This window comes from Poecilia reticulata, chromosome 12, assembly GCF_904066995.2.
Source record: "Poecilia reticulata chromosome 12, P_reticulata-male-v2, whole genome shotgun sequence".
NCBI classification, from domain to species: Eukaryota; Metazoa; Chordata; class Actinopteri; order Cyprinodontiformes; family Poeciliidae; genus Poecilia; species Poecilia reticulata.
The window spans coordinates 13,180,112-13,200,068 of NC_088841.1; the positions used below are offsets into that span (position 1 = coordinate 13,180,112).

At 36.5% G+C, this 19,957-nt stretch overlaps 1 protein-coding gene across 1 annotated transcript; it reads left to right on the forward strand.

The window, feature by feature from the left end:
• The first annotated feature begins 227 nt into the window (after nucleotides 1–227).
• LOC103473836 (myosin light polypeptide 6) lies at nucleotides 228–1,179 on the forward strand. Its single transcript, XM_008424387.3, has one exon. The coding sequence runs from the start codon at nucleotides 325–327 to the stop codon at nucleotides 931–933; it is 609 nt and encodes a 202-aa protein (XP_008422609.1). The 5' UTR covers nucleotides 228–324; the 3' UTR covers nucleotides 934–1,179.
• The last annotated feature ends 18,778 nt before the right edge of the window (nucleotides 1,180–19,957 follow it).

The window sequence follows — 19,957 nt, forward strand, 5'->3', positions numbered from 1 at the left end:
CAATAATCCCTTTGTCCGTCAGGGAAACACAACCCTTCCAGACTAATGTAACTGTACCCCCCTCTAATGACAGCAAATAGTCCTGTCGGCTAGATGACAGCAACTGAGAACAATACATAATGTTGACATCACTTTACATCTATTTTAGGTTTCTTCCTTTTATAGTGAGGTGTTTCAAATTGCTAGGCTGCTCCCCAGACAAAGCACATATAAAACATGGAAAGAGGAGGTAGCCTCTGCGCTTGAGAGTCATTTCAGCTCTGCTCAGCCTCTCGTTCATTTCTCTCCAAGTCCCAGCTCCAACACCCCAAATTTCTTTTTAGTATGCCACCCAAGAAGATTGAACCGAAGAAACCTGAGCCCAAGAAGCCAGAACCGAAGAAAGATGCAGCTCCAGCTGCTAAACCAGCTCCTCCTCCAGAGCCACTACCCGAACCACCCAAGGAGCCTGACTTTGATCCAAAGAGTGTCGCTATTGAGTTCTCAACTGACCAGATTGAGGAGTTCAAGGAGGCATTTACCTTGTTTGACCGCACACCAACTGGGGAAATGAAGATCACGTATGCACAGTGTGGGGATGTGATGCGAGCTCTGGGCCAGAACCCGACCAACGCTGATGTGCTGAAAGTTCTTGGGAAGCCACGGCCAGAAGACATGAACATTAAAATGCTGGACTTTGAGACTTTCCTGCCAATGCTTCAACACATCTCCCGTGCAAAGGATCAAGGCAACTTTGAGGATTTTGTGGAAGGGCTCAGGGTTTTTGACAAAGAAGGCAATGGCACCATTATGGGAGCAGAGCTTCGTCATGTGCTCGCAACGCTTGGCGAGAGGATGACGGAAGACGAAGTGGACAGACTGATGGCTGGACAGGAGGATGCCAACGGGTGTATCAACTATACCTCATTTGTAAAGCACATCCTCTCCGGTTAACGAGGACATTCAACCAAAAAAGACAAACCTTCTTGTTTTTGTCACTTACTGGGTCATTGTATATTTAGAGGTGAGATTGATCTGAAAGCAGTGGACACATCTTGAGACTGTTATACTCAGAAGTTACTTTTGAGCAGGAAATTAAATTGTAAGTTGTTCTTTTGAATAAACTTTCTTAATAAAAATGTCAATAATTTACCATTTGCAATGAAGATACATTGATTAATAAAGAAAACGTGATTCCTACGTGCATTAAAAGTGACTTTTCAATATACTAAACATTTAATTTAGAAGAAAGAATAACCCAGGACTACACACGAAAATGCACATTCCTGTTAACACCTTGACAAATGGCTATAACGTAATCTGGAAAAGCAGAAAGGGAAAATAAATATTTGGTTCCATCTTAAAAAGGAGAAAACTTTTTTTTTTCTCAATTCTGCTTCAAAAGAACAGCGTTTCAATAAGCTTGCTTTTGTGCAGCAGCAGCTTTGAATCAGCATATATATATTTCACTTACACACACATGCACACACACAGAAGAGCAAGACAGGTGCACCAAGGACAGACCTCCTCACATTATTTGCAGAGCTGGCAGAACAATTTGAAATGCCTTTGTAAAGTAAATAAAGGTTCATATAAAGTGAAAAAATGTATGAATATAACACGACTTGACTATTTCAAGTCTTACTTTGCAATAAAAAGTAAAACAGAGCATGTTTATAAATTTTGCCCTTCACATAGTTGGATTACTAAAGGTCTAAATTATGAGTACTTCATTATAAATATTCTTCTTAATTTATTATTATTTATCAATTTTAATTTTGTAGAGTTTACAAGAATAAACTTTAATACACAGCGTGAATGCTTTTTCATGATTGCAAACACTCTCTGTTAAAAAAAAACAAAAAACAATAATGATTTGTCTCATTATTTTGCTATTAGTGGACTTGCAGCTTGGTGGCTGGAAAAACAATACCTGATGAAAAATGCTTGCATTTATTACAAATGTTATTATTACCATCTATTTCAAGGTAGCATAGTTCATCTAAACTGATGGAATACATGGCCAACAAAGGAAAAAATAATCTAAGGATTTTTGTTTTTTTATTTAGTGACTTTACCTCATTTCTTTTTGTTTGATTACCTAACATTTTTCTCTGTGCAGCTGATCTGCATCAAATCTGTACAGGACTATAGTACAAAAAATAAATCAATCAGTAATTAACTAGTAGCAGCTTGAATGTGAGATGCTCTTCAGATTTATTCTCTGTTTTTGCGTAACTGTAGAAGGAGCAGAAAGAAGCAGCTTAACAAGCAGAATTGGCTCTTACTCTTTGCAGCTGTCAAGTGGATGCAAAAGAGGTTTTAAGTATGCCGGGCATCCAACTCCATAACCGGTTGAGCACTAGCCAGAAATTTAGACCCATCGAGATTAATCAGCAGCTGTTAGCTTTAAACTTCTTTGTCAAATATGTAGAGCTCCTGTCTGAAAGGACACAAAAGCTTGTGCTTTCCAGTTTAAATGCTAGCAATGGAGAGAATTTCCCAAACAAAATATGGACACAACATGGTAAACATTACTGTTAAGGGCTATACCGTATGCTCAGCAAGGCTTTTATTGCATAGGTATCTCCCCTGTTGGGGTTATGGACGGCAGTATATTAAAATGTCAGCTAAACAAACTGCTCTACGCCTGGATCAGCTCAAGTGGCAGCAAAGAACACAATGGTATACACACAAACACATAAACAGATATAATCACCAAGCTTGATTTAGCCTAAGCTGCAGTGCATAATTGTAAGATTTTCAGGTTTTTACTAAAGGCTTCATGCAACGATCCAAAAACAAAGCGGTCTTTAACTGTAATTTACTTCCAGCTATCAAATTATGTAATGGCTGTCTTATGTTTATGTGTATCTGGCAAAATGGGCGCATTGATTAGGGAAATGTTTTTTTTTTTTTAATTAAAATAGATAACCTGTAAAAGACATAAAACAAACAAACAAAAAAAACCCACTGATGAGGTATTCAATGTCATTTAAGCATCTTTTACAAATTCCAAATTGTGAGACATTCATGTGTTTTATTCCCTTGAAATATTCTGACAACAAACATGTTTTCGGCAAAGTCATGGCTAGTTTAATGCTCTTTTGCACGTTGGTTGCAAATTAACATAAAAGTAATGACAATGATAAATGGCAGCCTAGATTATAAAACAACTGGGGAGGGAGGTATGCCAAAGTCAAGATCAGCCAGCATTAGTCATTGGCAGCTTTCCTTCTTACACAGGTAGCAACAAAATCCGCCTCAATTAGCAAAATAAGAACTCATTTTATTTGCCAAAAGACTGACTGTTACTTCACTTGTACGACATTTGAAGACTGATACTGTTTGAGAAAAAATTATTTGATCATGAAAGAAATTAATTAATTTGACTGGTAATTTTTGCATAGGTGTTGTATATATGACGGGCTTGCTTTTAGACTCCTTCATGGGTAGAATATCCTCAAAGCTGTTTTCATTATCGTTCATTACACGTTATGCCAAGCAATCAATATCCTCTCACTTTATGCAGCATATCAACTGGATTAAAAGCAATTCAAAGGGCAGTATTGCGGTGTGTGTGTGTGTGTGTGTGTGTGTGTGTGTACTTGCAATCCTGAGACAACAAAGTCTGCCCTATTGAGAAATAAGCACAGGTTTTAATTAAGGAGTTAATTGTGAAGTTCACATACAAACTTTTTTTTTTTCCAGAGGAGTCATTTAATTGTAGCTTATGAAGCATCCATCCATCCATACAGTTATGTGATTTCTGGTCATGTAAAATGTGTGACTTTATTTCCTCTAGGAGAGAGAATGTAGATGCTGCTCTTGAAATGAGCTAGAGATGCTTTTTAGAGGTAAAATCTCTCATGAGCTCTGTTCACACTCACAGCTATCAATGTGGTTTCAAAGCTGAAACACTGTGATAAAGATTTTTTTTTGTTGTTTTTTTTTTACAGAGCTGTTATAATTCCCTCCCATCTTCATCTTCAGCTACTGCATGACCTTGAATATGTTTTTTCATTTAAGCAAGAAAGCAAGAGTTGCACAGAAAACGTTCTCTTGTCAACTGTAGTATGCAGTAGTAGCTTTGCAGCAGCCACCAGCATGAGAAAAACTAAAATAGTTTATGTTTTCTAGATGGTCCTATGAACAAAGTGTGGCCAAACGACAGATCACCACATTTTTTTACAAGTATGTTTCTTTATTTGTGGTTACAAAATCTGTGCTTGTTGAAAGCACACATACTGTCTGAAAACAGAACTTTGTGGCGTTTTTATGGCTATTTAAGGGTGCATTTATATGGTACACTTCATATAAAAATCATCCAGTAATGTGATTTAAAATATATATATTTTCAACTAAAACAAAGAATGTTTATCAAAAGCAACAAATGGACACTGTAAAAACAAGAATAAAATTGATATATCAAGATTAAGTGAGATTAACAAAGACTTTTTATTGACTGGTAGACAAACACAAGCCTGGTAAAACCAGCCCCTTGTCCTACACTATTTTCTTCATACAGAGGATCTGGGCTCTTGTTGATTGAAAAACGAATGCTTCCTATTTAAAATTTTATGTAATTGCCAATGTTTGGCCATGAGATATGTAACTCGCGTTTGACCCTATACAGAAATTGCCTGCTCTCTGAACAACCATGTTTCACTGCAAAGAGAGAAGTGCTGGTCCAAATGAGGTGGCCGTTGATGTTAATTCAATATTTGGAAGTGTGGCCAATATGGACTGAATGACTTTGCTCACTTCCTCCGCTGCCATTTTTAAAACTACAGGTAAACTACAATTCTAAAACAGCACAGAAAAGCAATATCATCATTCACAACTTTTCCTTCTGTGCGCTGATCAGCCCAGTAGGAAAACCACCAGAGGGAATCGAATAGGAGAGGAGAAAGCCCAGACTGTGCTGTGAGCAAGATTTTATTTCGAGCCGAGTTGCACGGTAAGGCGATGGCGAGGCTAGACCAATACTAACCACCTTCTAAAGTTTCTTTCTACAGCCTGAGAAATCTCCTTGGGATTTGTCTCACTCAAGCTCCTCTGAGCTTTTGGTGCTGAATAGTGGTCCTAATATTTACTGATCCCAAACCACCCCACCTTAAATTCATAATAAGAAAAAGTATTTATTTTTATACTACCCATTAATGATCAAACAGATAAGTTTCACCCTTCCTTGTGTATGTGAAAAAAATGCCTAACATTTATTTCTGTTTCAACTGTACCTTTGCAGGGTTTTTATAAAATGAAAGAGTTCCTTGTATTTAGTTGTTAAAAAAGCATCAAGCACATTATTGCAGCACAGGTTGCTCAACTGCCAAGAAGTAATTTATTGACTGATTACCTGTAAGAAAAGGGCATCTTTGAAATTAAGAATAAAAAGTCATTTGGTGATAGCTGTAATTGGGTTGAAGCCATTGGGGACTGCACAAACAATTCCTTCATATCTTTTGAGTTTGTTATGTTGAATTGCAACACTCGCTACTATGGATTGTGTGTCTCTTTGAAAACTCAGCCTTCGTTTTTGCCTTGGCTGGTCATCCACTGCACAAGATGTTCAGTGGTTGCATTCAGTTCCAGTACAAACTGTATGACTACATGTCCTCACACTGCACAACGGTATGATGCAGGAGTTGCTGGCCTGAGCAAAAGAAAATGCTCAACAAAAACAGAAGCACATCCTTAGCATTTTGGGCGGAGAACCTTCAACTTTAACATCACTACAGTTAACGACATTTATAAAGCGGTTGTTCTGTGTTTATCAACATATTGACATGTGTTAATGCGAGAGAGATGAGTGAATCCTTTATTAAATGTGCAAGCTGAAATACTTGTGGAAAAAATACATTTATTTTCGGTGGCTTTGAAGACGTCTGAAATCATAATTTCCAATGTTCAAATCTCTGCCTGTCTTTTTTTAAGGACACATCTACTTTCAAGCAAGCGACATTTAATTACCATGGCAACATATAATATTGCTTGTCGTACTAAATCCAGGTTGATGACATACTTTCTTGAGTAGTATTTGACTTGTGGGTGTGAGAGGTTCAGGTGAATTCTTGTTCACTCCTGCTGCTGGTTCAACAGTGAGGTCCAATAGCTTCACTAAGAGGGACCTGAATTTATGCCACCATCTGACTGCTGATCTGGATTTGGTCGTGAAGACGTTTAGGAGAATTTTGTTTTGGATTAATTTTTAAAAAAGTATAAAGAAATGCTGCGTTAATAAAGCGTTAATGAAAAAATTATTACTAAAGATTATCTGGACACATATTGTAATTGATTGTATAATATGCAGTGATTTTGCTGAAAATTACTGTATATTATGCAATGATGTATAAAAGTCACACAACATGAGGAGAAAAATTGCATTCTGTTACGATCTGTGTTTTTTGAGTAGTTATTTTTGAGGTTTTTCTGTTTATTTAGTTCTGTTCCCCTGTGAGTCTGTTTTCCCTGTTTGTTCCCAGCTGTGTCCTGTTCCCTGATTACCTTCCCTGTGTATTTAACCCCACCTGTTGTCTCTGTCCTTTGTCGAATCCTAGTTGTGTGTAACCAGTCTGTTTCCCTGTGCCGTCGTGTCGTGTCTGTTCTGCCGTGGTTCTGTTTCCATGGATTGTCATTAAAAAACATCATTTTCACTTTCATCCTGGGTTCTGCCTGCGTCCTACCTCACCACCCTCAAACCAAATCATGACATATTCTTTATTCTTATGTTGTGAGCTTGTTTAAAGAACTATTTGGCTTTTCTTCTTTTCCTTTTGTCATCTCAGGAAAATGTAACAGACACAGCAGTACACTTAAAACCTTCAGCTCACTTAAATGGTAGTAATGGTTGGGTTAGAGCCACACCATGCAAATTATTGTTGTTTCCTCTTTAAAACTTGGGAAAAGAAGTAAACTCAAATCATTGTCTCCTCAACAACATATATATTTAATGCAAGACTAAAAGACTGCTCTATTTTATCTTTGGAAGAATCCTTCATTTGATATTTCTATTTCAGGGTGGGCTATAAATAAAAAATGTTTCTTAATGAGGTCAAAGTTTTTCTGCCAGTTCCATGGCTGCCTATATGGAAGGTGAGCCCAGGCTTAATCAAGCGATGTCTCCTTTGGCTTCCTCAGTTCCACGTAGTTATTGTTTTCATAGTCTATCCTACTTGACAAGGTGAGAAGTTATGCTAAAAATGAAGATTTCCCTTACTCTGCAATAGAAAAATTGAAGTACAAAATTATAGTAAAAAAAAAAAAAAATCAAATCATAATTCATCACAATGGGAGGAAAAATCAAACAAAATCTTAACATAAAAAAATGAATAGCAAGACCTATAACTTAGCAATGAATAAAGTGGGATTCATCATTTTTATAAAGTACACTGATCAACACACCCTCCCAATGGAAAATATGTTTACATCCACTACAATTAACAACCATGTCAATTACAGAGAATTAAGTAATTTGGATATGTCTTGTTGACGTCTTCTATGTACCAGGGCACACTAAATGAGAATCTGTGTCCCAAGGTCTAATCTCAGCTCACTTCCCCACACTAAGTTCTCTTTATCTATTTATTTTTTTTTTTTTTATTTTTTTTTTAGCTTTAATGGAGAAACCATATTAGGAATTACAGACAGCCTCTGGCCAAAACATCTGAGTGGTACAACGCTGAAACACTTTCATATGTTTCTCATTAAACATGGCAGATTTACTAACCTTCAAGTCTGCCTTAATTTTTTTTGGTGAGCTTGACAGCCTACTCACTTTCTCATTTGCTCCCTTTGCCTCACAGGTGCAGATTTAGTAGTCACGAAAAGTCAACATTTAATTCCATTGCACCACAAAACACATCAAAAGAAGACCCACGATTTCTGTATGAATGGTGAAATATGTAAAGAGTGTCAAAAATAAAAAATATATATGCATAGACAAATAAAATGGTACCTCTAATCCTTAAAAATGTCAAACTTCTAATTTAAGAGGATTTAGAAATAAATACAAAAAAACTTGTTTCAGGGAAGAATCCTAATTAATCCGCCAACGTAGTGGTATTACGTTAAGTAGGATGTTAATTTCACCATCCAATTTTCCCTAACAAAATCATTGCTTTGAATCTCTTTCAAAAATACACTAAACGTTAGCATCAGTTCCAGCCATGGCAGATTCTAAAAATACTGGTAAGTAACTTTTAATAAAATACATCGTGTCCGCTTTGAACAAATTTCAAAGCGGTGAAAAATGAAATGAAAAAGTACAATAATTCCATCCATCCATCCATCCATCCATCCATCCATCCATCCATCCATCCATCCATCCATCCATCCATCCATCCATCCATCCATCCATCCATCCATCCATCCATCCATCCATCCATCCATCCATCCATTTTCCTGCACTCTTGTCCCTTAGTGGGGTTGGGAGGGTTGCTGGTAGAATAATTACAAGTACAAACAAAATTATTCTTGACATTTTTATACAATATAAATGTGTGCACAATTACTTGGAAGTTAGGAACCTAAAATGTGTAAAAAAAAAAAAAAAAAAGGAAAATAAATAGCAACAATGGTCCGTCACTTAAAATGACTAAGATTGCACCCACTTTGGTCTACAAAACGCAGCTCAGTGAGGTCTTTGAGAAACATCTCTCAATACTCTGTTCATGCATCTGTCAAGATTTTGCAGACAATAACTAAAATCAGTAAGGACTAATGAGACCCAGGAAGTTATGTTTTAAAAATTCACTCTTCAACATGTGAAGTTGGATTATCCTAGTTCTCAAGAAATAAATTGGAGACCCCTTCTCTAGTACATTGTCAATATGAGCTAAAAGTGATTTACTGAAAAATCATCAGTGCAGCATCACTGGTAAGTTAGGCGGAGCAAAATCTCTATACTAACGTAAACCACTCAATACTCATTAAACGTAGAGTGTTTATTTGACTGCATTTAATAAGATAAAATGTAAAGCATTAATATTTGTCACAGCATTGAGAGTTTTTGCAGAGAAATGTGTTATCTAATGAAATAATGGTCCCCAGTAACACAAAATAATTACAGAATTAGTGAGGACATTTGCTGTCAAATTAAAGCAGAATGTGATGTTAGTTATCACTTCATTGTTTCATCATTGCTCTGAGATAACCCTTTGCAATTAAATAAGGTAAACAGACACAAGATGAAAGTGACTTTTGCCTTACCATTTGATTTGGTGGTCAGAACTGAACTGACCAAAATACAACACAAACTAAAAGAAGGTGACAACAATTGGGCAAATAGGTCATGCAATTCACAAGATGCATTATAATTGTATATAATGAGTTTTACTTGTGTAAAGAAACATTTGTTGTAATTCACTGTGAGACGTGCTTCTTAAACTATTACACAAATCTCAGTACATTGCACTCCTCTCCCTGATTCTTTATTAGCGTTTTTCCGCAAACTCCGTTGTGCTTTTTTCCTGTTTACCATCCCATAAATAACTTAAGAATGAATATACCCACCAATGGACTCATTAGGCATAAATGTTGTTGAACAACATAAGAACATAACCTAAAAACCGTGAAGCAGATGATTCTCACTATGCTTTCTTTAGGAGTGGGATTTCAGCACAGCATCAAAACCCAGAGTCTTTGACTTCCTGCTGCTTGTGGCGCTCCACCCAATTATTGAACATGCTGTAATAAGTGTTATGTATTCTAGTTTGCTCCTATTAACGGTTCGAGCAAAAAAGGGTCAAATGACACCTGTAAGTTTAAATACAAATGAGATAAGGATGCTAGATAGATAACTGTATTGCTAACAATATCCTAAATCCAACTAAATTACAGTAAAAATATGTGTATTCTTTATGTACAGCAGGTTTAAATTTTTTAAATTGGCACATTGTTAATAATGTGCCAACAAAGAGGAGCAATTTGTTCACCATCAATGCATTCTTCTTGCCTGAGCTTAACAACTCTTTACCCACTGGTTTCTATTCAGGCAATGAGTTTACATCCACCTGCGTAAAACAGAGGAATGACAGTCAATTTTACCTGACCTTGCTGGTAAATTAAGGCTTCCTGAGTTATCTGGATAACCTTGGCTTTTGGCGTTTCTTGTCAATTGCAGACTCCAAATATATTTTAATTAGCTGCACTATAGATGTCACTGTCCTTCAGAAGGTGACAGAGGCAAAAGAAAAACCATTAAGGCTGTTTTTTTTTTGTTTTTTTTTTCTTAAATATAAGTGGGATTTTTTTTAGCTCCATCTGTCAGTCTGTCCGACCACGTTGATAATTCACCAACCGCCCTGACAGGTGAGATCAGCCGCAAAGACACAAGTGGTCAGACAATCAATTTGTAAACAAAGCCAAACATTTTGTGTGGTAATACACACAAGAGTAGACACAGTCTTGCACACGCATGCACTGATTTGACAGCTCTGACAACCAACCCGACACCTATTAGAGAAGGAAAAATACTGCATTGCAGGTTTGTGAATGCATAGATGATATTTTCTCTGGTTTTCTTGTGGCTTTACCTTCCCCATTTCAGATCAATATCGTCTATGTTAAGAAGCCTTCTACTATATGGGGAGCTAATGTGGCCAAGTTCCCATAACTGTTCATTGTGCTTATTAAATCAAAAGTTGAATGTCTAAAAATATAATTGATACAGCAAAGTCATGTGTATTACCTTGGCTTTGCTGACAAACAGGTGGATGAATCTACATCAACTTAAACCAGTAATAAAATTTAATATATTGACTTATATGCATGTTAACCCAATGCTCAACATCACTCCTCTCTCTGACCATGCTGCAAGTAAAAATCTGTTGTGTTGTTCATGAACGACGAGTTCAAATGAACGAACTGCAGAAAACCATTTCATTAACTGATTAATTCATTTCTCTGTTCAGATTAGCTCAGATCCAGCGCGGCCAGTCTGTGATCCATTAAATGTTTAATAAAGATAAAACCAGTGAGAGACAAAGCACCACTTCTAATTTGTAGCTGTACTGCCAATCAGGACGTGCGTTGTTCATGCTAATATTTTTTTCAAGGCAGGTTGGTTATCGTTGTTCTTGTCTTGCAGAAGGAACAAACCCTTTCACACTGAATAGTGTTTAGTGAATCAGGACGTGATCCATTCACGCTGAACCACAGCACATATTTTAATGTACTGTTCCTAGAGATTCGGTACATTCAAAGTAAATGATGTTTGCATCACACAAACACCAAAGTGTTTAATTTATATGATAAAAGAACAGTGCTTAAACAGAATCAAGGTTTTATTGAAGACTAACACTGTGGTGGTTTAACTCCTACATGACCAATGTTACGTAGAAACAACCTCAATTTATTTTTATTTTATGGTTATGGAGTCATCAAAACCATGAAATGAGTGAGTGCTTTTGTTCAGTTTCATTATTCATTTTTGACAGAGCATTTTTAGGTTAAAGAGCAGAGAAACCGTATGCCAAATCCTGTCTTTGCTGATTTGATACTAATAATAAGAGTGTCAAAAGTGACAGTCTTGAGTACTTAGTCTAATTGAACCAGGTTTAAGTATTTTCAGTTTTCTAATCTGTTCACAAAAGCATTTATACATGTGAAGGAGAGCAGCTATATTGGAAATTCAGTTGTTCTAAAATGCAGGTCACATAAGCAACGACAAAAAGAGAGAGTAAAATGGATATTTGGCGATTGGATAATCCATTTAAGCTAATTTATTAAACACCTATAAAATTTATTCAAACTGTCTTTCAGGCAAAATAGGATAAATGAACAAGCTGGTCCAAGTTTGTTTCTAAATATTTAGGTGGTGAACTATGAACACGAGTCAATGCATTTAGATCAGGTTCTTGTTAAGAACGAACAGCTACAACACTGTCAGTCGTACCTTGACATATCTAACTAGCTCCCTATTACTTTCCCATTATCAGCTGCCACCCTGTGGCATTTTCACAAAACCTTTGCTTCTGTGAGAATAACATGATGGCTCTCAATTGATAGCATGGTAAAAAGGTCACACATCCAAATAAATGCCAACAGTGCCAAAGTATTTACCCATATGTAAACACTCAAGCTAAACAGCAGCCTTGTGCACACACAGGGAGATCCCGGTTTGGCTGAAAAGACTTGACGTAGTGTGAGCCTGGCCTTTAATTAAACAGTGCAGGATTGATTTTTCTTTCTTTTTTTCTTTTTTTTTTCCTTTTTGGCCACAGTTGAATGGATTTGTGGAAGAAACTTTCTTTAATTATGACTTGGCATTGTGTCCAATAAGATTAGATGGCTTTCAGAGGGTAATTAAGAGTAGTACTCTCACTGCAACACCTTTGTTAAAAAAATAAATGATCACTCCTCCTTACTGCAGTAATTTGTCAACAACCACAAGTTTCCAGAAAGGTATTTTACTGACTTTATAGTCATTTAGCCTTATAATTTTCAGAGAGAATTGAGTACATTAACTTTTGTCTTCAGCTGAGTTTGAATGGTTTTTATTTTGTTTTATTTATGTCTTTTTTTTCTTCTGAGGTCACAGGGATGTTCATCAAAGTCGATTTCTGCTAAGCACAACAGCAGACGAATTGGAGCAACACCTTAACATAGGTTAAGCTTTCTTTTTCAATAATTACATAATGAATCTTGAAAATTGAGGACATATACCACATGGTCAGTTATTCAACTTTACTGCTGCAAGCTTATGCAATATGGTATGTACTTAGTTTAGCTTTATATTGCTAACTCAGTGATAAAGCAAACTTTATTGTATGTTGTTAATCTGAAATCTTTTTTTTTTTTTCCTTTTATGTGGAACCTGTATCTATATTTGCTTTGGGTCCTATGCAACCCCCAACATGTACAATGTTGATGGAAAAACATTATGTAGATTTAGGCAAGCATTATGCTGTTGCTCTATTAAATGTGAGGAAAAATTATCTAAAATAAACTCTTAAGAAAGAAACAAAGAAAAGTGTACACACCTATCTTAACTGCACATGGCTCAGATAAGACTAAAAGGCTTACCATTAAACTCTGCATGATATCTCTCAGTGTTTAGAGGATACGTGAAATAGTCATCTGCTTGTCTCCGGATCTATTTCCTGTGATTCTTTTTCTTTATCCCTCTATTTTCTCTTCAGCTACTTTTGTTGCAAATCTGTTCTCCCTTTGCTCTCCAGCCTCCTTGCTGCCTCTAATGCCTCCCTCTCATGCTCTTCTCGCTCCAGTGGTCTGTTTTCCCTCCACTCAGTCCATATCCTGAAGCTAAAACAGCCGATCTGGCTCCCTGTGCTTCTAACCGGTGTGTTCTCCTCTTCACATACCACCCGTCTTTTGCCCCATGCTTGCTCTTGAGGAGAAACCGCTGCTGCGTCCTTGGGAGTTGTGCGGAGCCTGAGGATTAATGTGATGTTTAGGTCTAAGCATATCGTCCATCATCCTGTACTACTTTCAGGATGCTGCAGCAGGATCTCTTCCCTCATTTGCTGGAGAATCTCTGAGTTTTTTTCCCTTTTACAATAAAAATGCATTTAGTTGGGTTAAACTCCTGTAAAGTTGTCATTGTTGTCTTTAATTTTGCTACATGTACTTTTGCTTGTCTATCTCAACTGGGATTGTAGTCTATCTATCTATCTATCTATCTATCTATCTATCTATCTATCTATCTATCTATCTATCTATCTATCTATCTATCTATCTATCTATCTATCTATCTATCTATCTATCTATCTATCTATCTATCTATCTATCTATCTATCTATCTATCTATCTATCTATCTATCTATCTATCTATCTAATGTTTTTTAAACTGGAAGATTTGATCAAAATATATTTGTTTTTACTTTAATTATATTAGTTGTTTATTCACAATCCCCAGTGTGAGAGTGCTATTTATGTGTGATTTAATTTCATTTTAGTTCTGAAGTGGCAGCACCATGCTGTGATGCACTTCATAAAATGGATGGCATCACAAAAAGACATCATCCTGCAAGTTAAAATTTGGGCACAAATTTACTTCCATACGGATAGGTCTTTTAAATGAACAACGACCCTAAGTGCACGGCCAAAGTGGTTAAAAGTAGCTTAACGACAACAAAGTCGATGTTTGGCCTGGAGATTACTAAACCCTAATCTTAAACCAATAAAGAATATGGGAGCAGACCTGAAAAGGCATGGCAGAAAAACTATGTAATTTTTTTATTTTAAGGAGAAGTAAATATCTAACATGTTATTTATTGTGATAAATTTGTGTAAATTTGATCATTTTAACTGAACTAAAAAAAAGTTTGGAGTTATTTATCTTCAAACTTATTTTTTTAATTGATATATGCAAACTTCTGGTTTCACCTGTGTGTCATTGTTTGCTTATTAAGTCTTATTTTACAAGATGGAACTATTAGAGAACAGATAAGTGTGAGTGAAGCTGTATTTATATATTGTAAACATTTCTCTTTTTTTCTTCAGCCCAATTAGAAAAAGCCCACAATAGGTACCCAATATTCCACCTAATTTTCTTTTTAAAACGCATGTAGAGATGATATTTTCACCCTGAAAAAGGAATAGCTCACATGAATATTTAAAAGTCCATAATTAAAATGACATTTATTCCTATCAGGGGGTCGTGTAAACATCTCACCAAGCTTTAAATGCTTTGAATGCATGTTGCCCTTGACTCTACCGTTGATGTAACAGATAAATGTTGAGCTTTTATTGCTTTCGAGTCTGTGTGTCAAGGTTCTGATATTATTTTCATCCAATTCATTTCATATCCATATTAGTTTTGTTAAGCAGTAGGACCCCGCCATTCATCGTATGGTGTTAATTTCCTAAATTCCTGATTTGTTCCAAATTGTGGCGATAAAGCCATCATGTGTCAATTCTTTGATGAAAAAAAACAAACAAAAAAAAACATTGAACATCTCATTAGGAATTTACCATAACTGGTTTTCTCTTGATTTTCTTGTGATTGTCAGGGTTTTGGGTTGCTGTGCTTCTGGGTGGAGCTGAACAGGGTGTGCCTGCACCGCCAAGTCATCAGACATTAGCAGAAGGGTAAGAGGAGCCGGCTGCTAGTCACTTATTGCCTGAGTGCTAACTTTAGCGACGCCTTTCGCTCTCTAATTTTCCTTGATTATTTTTCAATGTTCTCTAAGCTTGCTCTAATGTTTGTCCCCTGTGTTTTTCCTGAAGGTTATCTTCAAGGTACAAGGAAGATTTTTACCATGTTGCTGCCTAGATTCATTTTTCAAGTCGCTTCAGTCGAATCACACTTTGTATTAAAACAACCATGACCAGAGCTCTTTTTCACCATCATCCTCCAAATGAGGATCCTCAGCCCTCCAACGCTCTCCACTTTCTAAGTCTGTCCAAGCTCCTCCTGCTCCAAGCCTTCGCTGTAGCTCCTCCTGCTTAAGGCACCACACAAGCCAACACCCAGACTCAACTCACTCCTCCCAGGCCTTCATCATTCTTAACTACCAAAAGCCTTTCCACTCATCTGCAAACAGTATCCACATCTTATTCCGCCCTGCTTACATTCTCAGCCTCTCCCTCATATTGTTTCAGCCCCAAGCTCCAAGAACCTCCCAGATGATCACCTCATTACTCACTGTTCTAAAAAAAAAAAAGGTTCAACTTTTGCTCTTTTCTCCTGAAATTCATCTTGCATGTGGCTCACAACCTTATCTTAAACAATGACAGTGATAAACTGGACAAAAGTGAATAAAAACTGATTTTAAAACGTTTTTTTTTTTACCCTCTTCTGCATACAGTACTTTCAGTTAAGTGTGAGGAGTTGCTTCACAAGGTATTCGCTGATGACTCACAATACAAATTCTGTTTGTCTACCTGGTTGTCTGTTTAGTGACCTGATGGATCTAAGTGAAATGGTAAAGATGAACAAGTTTGTATTGTAAGACCAAGTATGAAGAGATTACTCACAGTAGACATACGTGTTGCTTATCACTTTACAACTCTGCCATCAAAACTAATTTGAGTCGCAACATAATTGTCATTGGATTGTCGTTGGGTCACACAAACGCATCCATCCATTTTTAAAGCTGTTTATGCTGCTGAAGTTCACAAGGGGCTGAGGTTTTTCTCAGCCTATGCAGGGTGAAACTGGGGACACCAATGACAGGATGCCATCTGTCACAAGGAAAACACATGTCGACACACTTAAACTGAAATTTGGTAACCAGATTGCTCAACTTTTGTGTCCTTGCACTGTGCAAAGCGACTTAAACACAAAGCCATGTTTAATATTAAAGAATATGCCATTCTTTAATATTAAACGTGGCTTGTGCCAAGTGACAGGACCAAGGAAGTTCAACCACACACTCACAAGTCAAAATTAGACATGTGTTTGCATTCTTACAAAATTATTTGATCAACTATTTGTCCAACTACTCGTGTTATTTATGTTCTTAATTTTCCGCTACGGACCATCTTAATAGTTTAATGTGAGTTTGCTATAATCATCTCTGTGAATTCAACTTTTTGATCATTTTACCTTCTTGTTAAAGTTATGCTGCAGTGTTATTTTTCATCTATCGACTAAATTCTAATCTTTGTGACTTTATTTTCCACTATTAGTTGTCCATTACAGGAGGCTATCTAGCCTTCAGACTGATTCTAATTTGAAAATGAAAAACCTAAAGTAATAAAAATTGTGTGATATTGTGATTTAAAAAAAAATCATTTTATATATCAAAAAAACTAAGTGATTTTGAGAATTGTTTATATAGAAACTGAACTGAACACTTTTCAGTAAAGAAATGCACAGCTTTAGAGCTCCTTTTAAAGGATCGAAGGGGTGAAAAAAAAATCAATTTTAGTGTTTAAATTTGGTTGATCATTTTATCAACCTTAAGAGGTTCTATTTCTTGATACGTTCCTCCTCTTTGAGGTCACCAGGAGATGTGTACCGATAGAAGTGGTGTGCTCAATCATTCACACTGGGAAAAAAAACACATTGTTTAGAGGAGTGATACCTTGTGAAACCAGTTTTTTATGTGCTAAGTAGGAAAAAATAAGAACAAAAAACTGTCACCGGAATAAATTAACATATGAAACTGAACACCATAAAAGGGTTAAATAAAAAGGAGAGCATAATCGTGTAAGGAAGGTTAAATGAAAAATAAAGAATGCCACAGCTCTTGAGAACTTCTTGAATGATGTCTGTGAAGTGTTGAGAAATGAATGGTATCATACTCCACGCTCACAAGTGCAGACTTACAAAAATAATTATAGCCATCATTATTATCTTGTGTTCAAAAGAAGACAAAGTTGAGGTGAAGAAGAAAATGCTCAGCGGGAAACAAATCCCTGGAGAACAGCAGTACATTGGTTTGCTTGAATGACTTCTCGTTAGCTGGGTTCTTGCATGAAAAGTGTAATACTCACTTGGTAAGTAACAGCGACTTTCATAATTTTTACTTTTCTCCCACACTGTGCCTCTACTCAAATAAAGCGTATTATCTCAACACATCCACCTACCTTTTACCTAAGATTGTCACCCTATTTCCTTCATACTTTAAATCACTTTGGCTTGTACCATATTATTTTATTCATACAGAATGCACTACACAGCCAATTTCACCAAAAGCATAAAAATATTAAAAAGGAAAAAGAAAAGCATCAGGATGAAATTACTAGAGATTGAAAGTTATTTCATCTACTATTTTTCAGATTTCCTGTTTTGTTCCTATTCATTGGACAAACAGGGCTAAAGTGAAGTGTTTTACAAGGTGTGACTTATGACAGTTGGTTTAAAATTAAGATATATAAAAAAAGTCATAATGATAGTCAAACCTGATAGCTTGATGATCTGGGGTCTGGGCTGTTTAGTTGTTAATGGAACTATGACTCTTCTAGCAATGAATCCCAATGAGTCACTTTCTAAGCAACTAATTGTCCTTCTTTGGTGGGACAATGACCCAGAGAACACCAGCAACTCAACTTATCTACATTTGCGAGAAAACCAATATTTTTCAAAGCACTGCACCTCAACTACTGGTGTTCCAGTTTCTACCTGTCACTACATTAGAAACTTCCTGACTGACAGCAGCAAGTGAGAATGGAAAAATCTAGATCGAGCTCAAGGTTAACCTCCACAGGTACTCCCCAGGGGTGTGAGCCCTCCCCGCTACTCTTCTCCCTGTTCACTAATGACTATACCCCCTCCTTTGTCCTCTGTTAAACTACATAACTTTGTCATGTTAGTCACCAGCTAGATACAGAATGGAGATCAGTCTGCATAAAGGTCAGAGGGCCTACTTACGTTGTGCACGTTTAATTACTTGGAGTTATGAAACAGCTGGATATGTTGGTGGACTTCTCTCACCATTTTAATAGCACAGTGACTTATGGGGGATCCTACAGCCTTTTAGGCACAATCATCACAGAAGACCTAAAGTGAACAACACAGAAAATGTCCCTTCTGAAACAAAGCCCAGCAGACACTGCTTTTTCTCCACTGGCGAGGAAGAAGTTTTCCTATTCAGAAGATCCTGGTGCAGTTCTATTCAGCTGTCACCGAGTCTGTTCTGTGTACATCTACACTGTATGCTTTGCCTTGGCAACTAAAACTGAATTCAAAATGCTGCAACAAACAATCCAGACTGCTCATCTGTGAGCCACTGGCATCCTTTCAGAATCTGTATTTATCATGGACCATGAAAAAATGCTGAAAAATACAATACCCTTCACACTGAGGATTTAGACTATTTGAGCTGCAGCCTTCAGGTAAGGGCTTCTGAGTGCTGTGAACATAGAAACACAGCTGAGCATAAAAACGGCTTTTTCCTGCAATCTGTCAATTTCATGAACAATTAACTGACATGTGTGTAATGTACACCACTTGTACTGTCTCTTAAATGTACATATCGGTTTATTGTGCACACTTTGTATGTGTTAACTATCCGATATCCCCTCCCATTTAAAAAACAAAATATGTTGTAAAAATCAGCATTTTGAAATGTGTGCATTTCTGAGTAAGTATTTATTTAGACTCATTTAATTTAATTATTCAATAATAACAGAATTCTTACATCAGAAATGTTACTATGACAGTTCTTGTATCTCCAACTGAGCAGCCTGGTATATTTTTATTTTATTTTATTATTGTGCTTGCTTTTTTGTTTTTGTTTCGTTATCTGTATTGCGGGATATATATTCCTACTAGAGGTTTCAGTAACCAATGATAATTCCAAGCTTGTGCAAGCATGCAATTAAAAACCTTTTTGATCCTGAAAACTCTGCTTGCTTTCGAATTACTGGGTTCACCAGCAAGTTTAGGCCACTTTCCCTGCACTTAGGGTCATACTATGTGATTTTAGAATTTACCCCTCTCAAATGTTCTTTTTTTTTTGCTTTTGAACTGATGTAAAAGAAACATACCAACCATTAGAGTGCCAGCTATGACAGTGACATTACTGACACCTCGTGGGTGTGCACGTTCTGCCTTGCTGTGCCAGCTCCTCATAATCACTGGATAACTGTGAGGCCACCACGATGACAGCTAATGCTGGTACTGCACTAGTTTGCGGGGACAGGACTGAAGACAGCGATACTTTTAAATAATCAGCAAAAGTAGAAAAATGTTTCACTCCTCTTTGTCTAGCCAGCCCTCTGCTATAGCAGAAACAGGGTGACTAACATTATGCACCAAGTGGAACCCCAAAACTGTAGCTCTTAAAAAAAAAAAATCTGCATTTGAGTTTGGAGATGTTATTAAATGAGTATTATTTTGAAATGTTTTGTTTGTTTGTTTGTTTGTTTGTTTGTTTGTTTGTTTGTTTGTTTGTTTGTTTGTTTGTTTGTTTGTTTGTTTGTTTGTTTGTTTGTTTGTTTGTTTTTTCTGGTTGTGTTGAACCAGAAGCCAATTAACCAAATTTTGATTAATTTGCAAAAATTTATTATCAGACCAACAACAAAACCTTTTTTAAACAGATATGTGGGTTTAATGTGGGCTTTA

Coding starts and splice junctions, on each gene's coding strand:
- LOC103473836 (XM_008424387.3), top strand. CDS start 325: ATGCCACCCAAGAAGATTGAACCGAAGAAACCTGAGCCCAAGAAGCCA.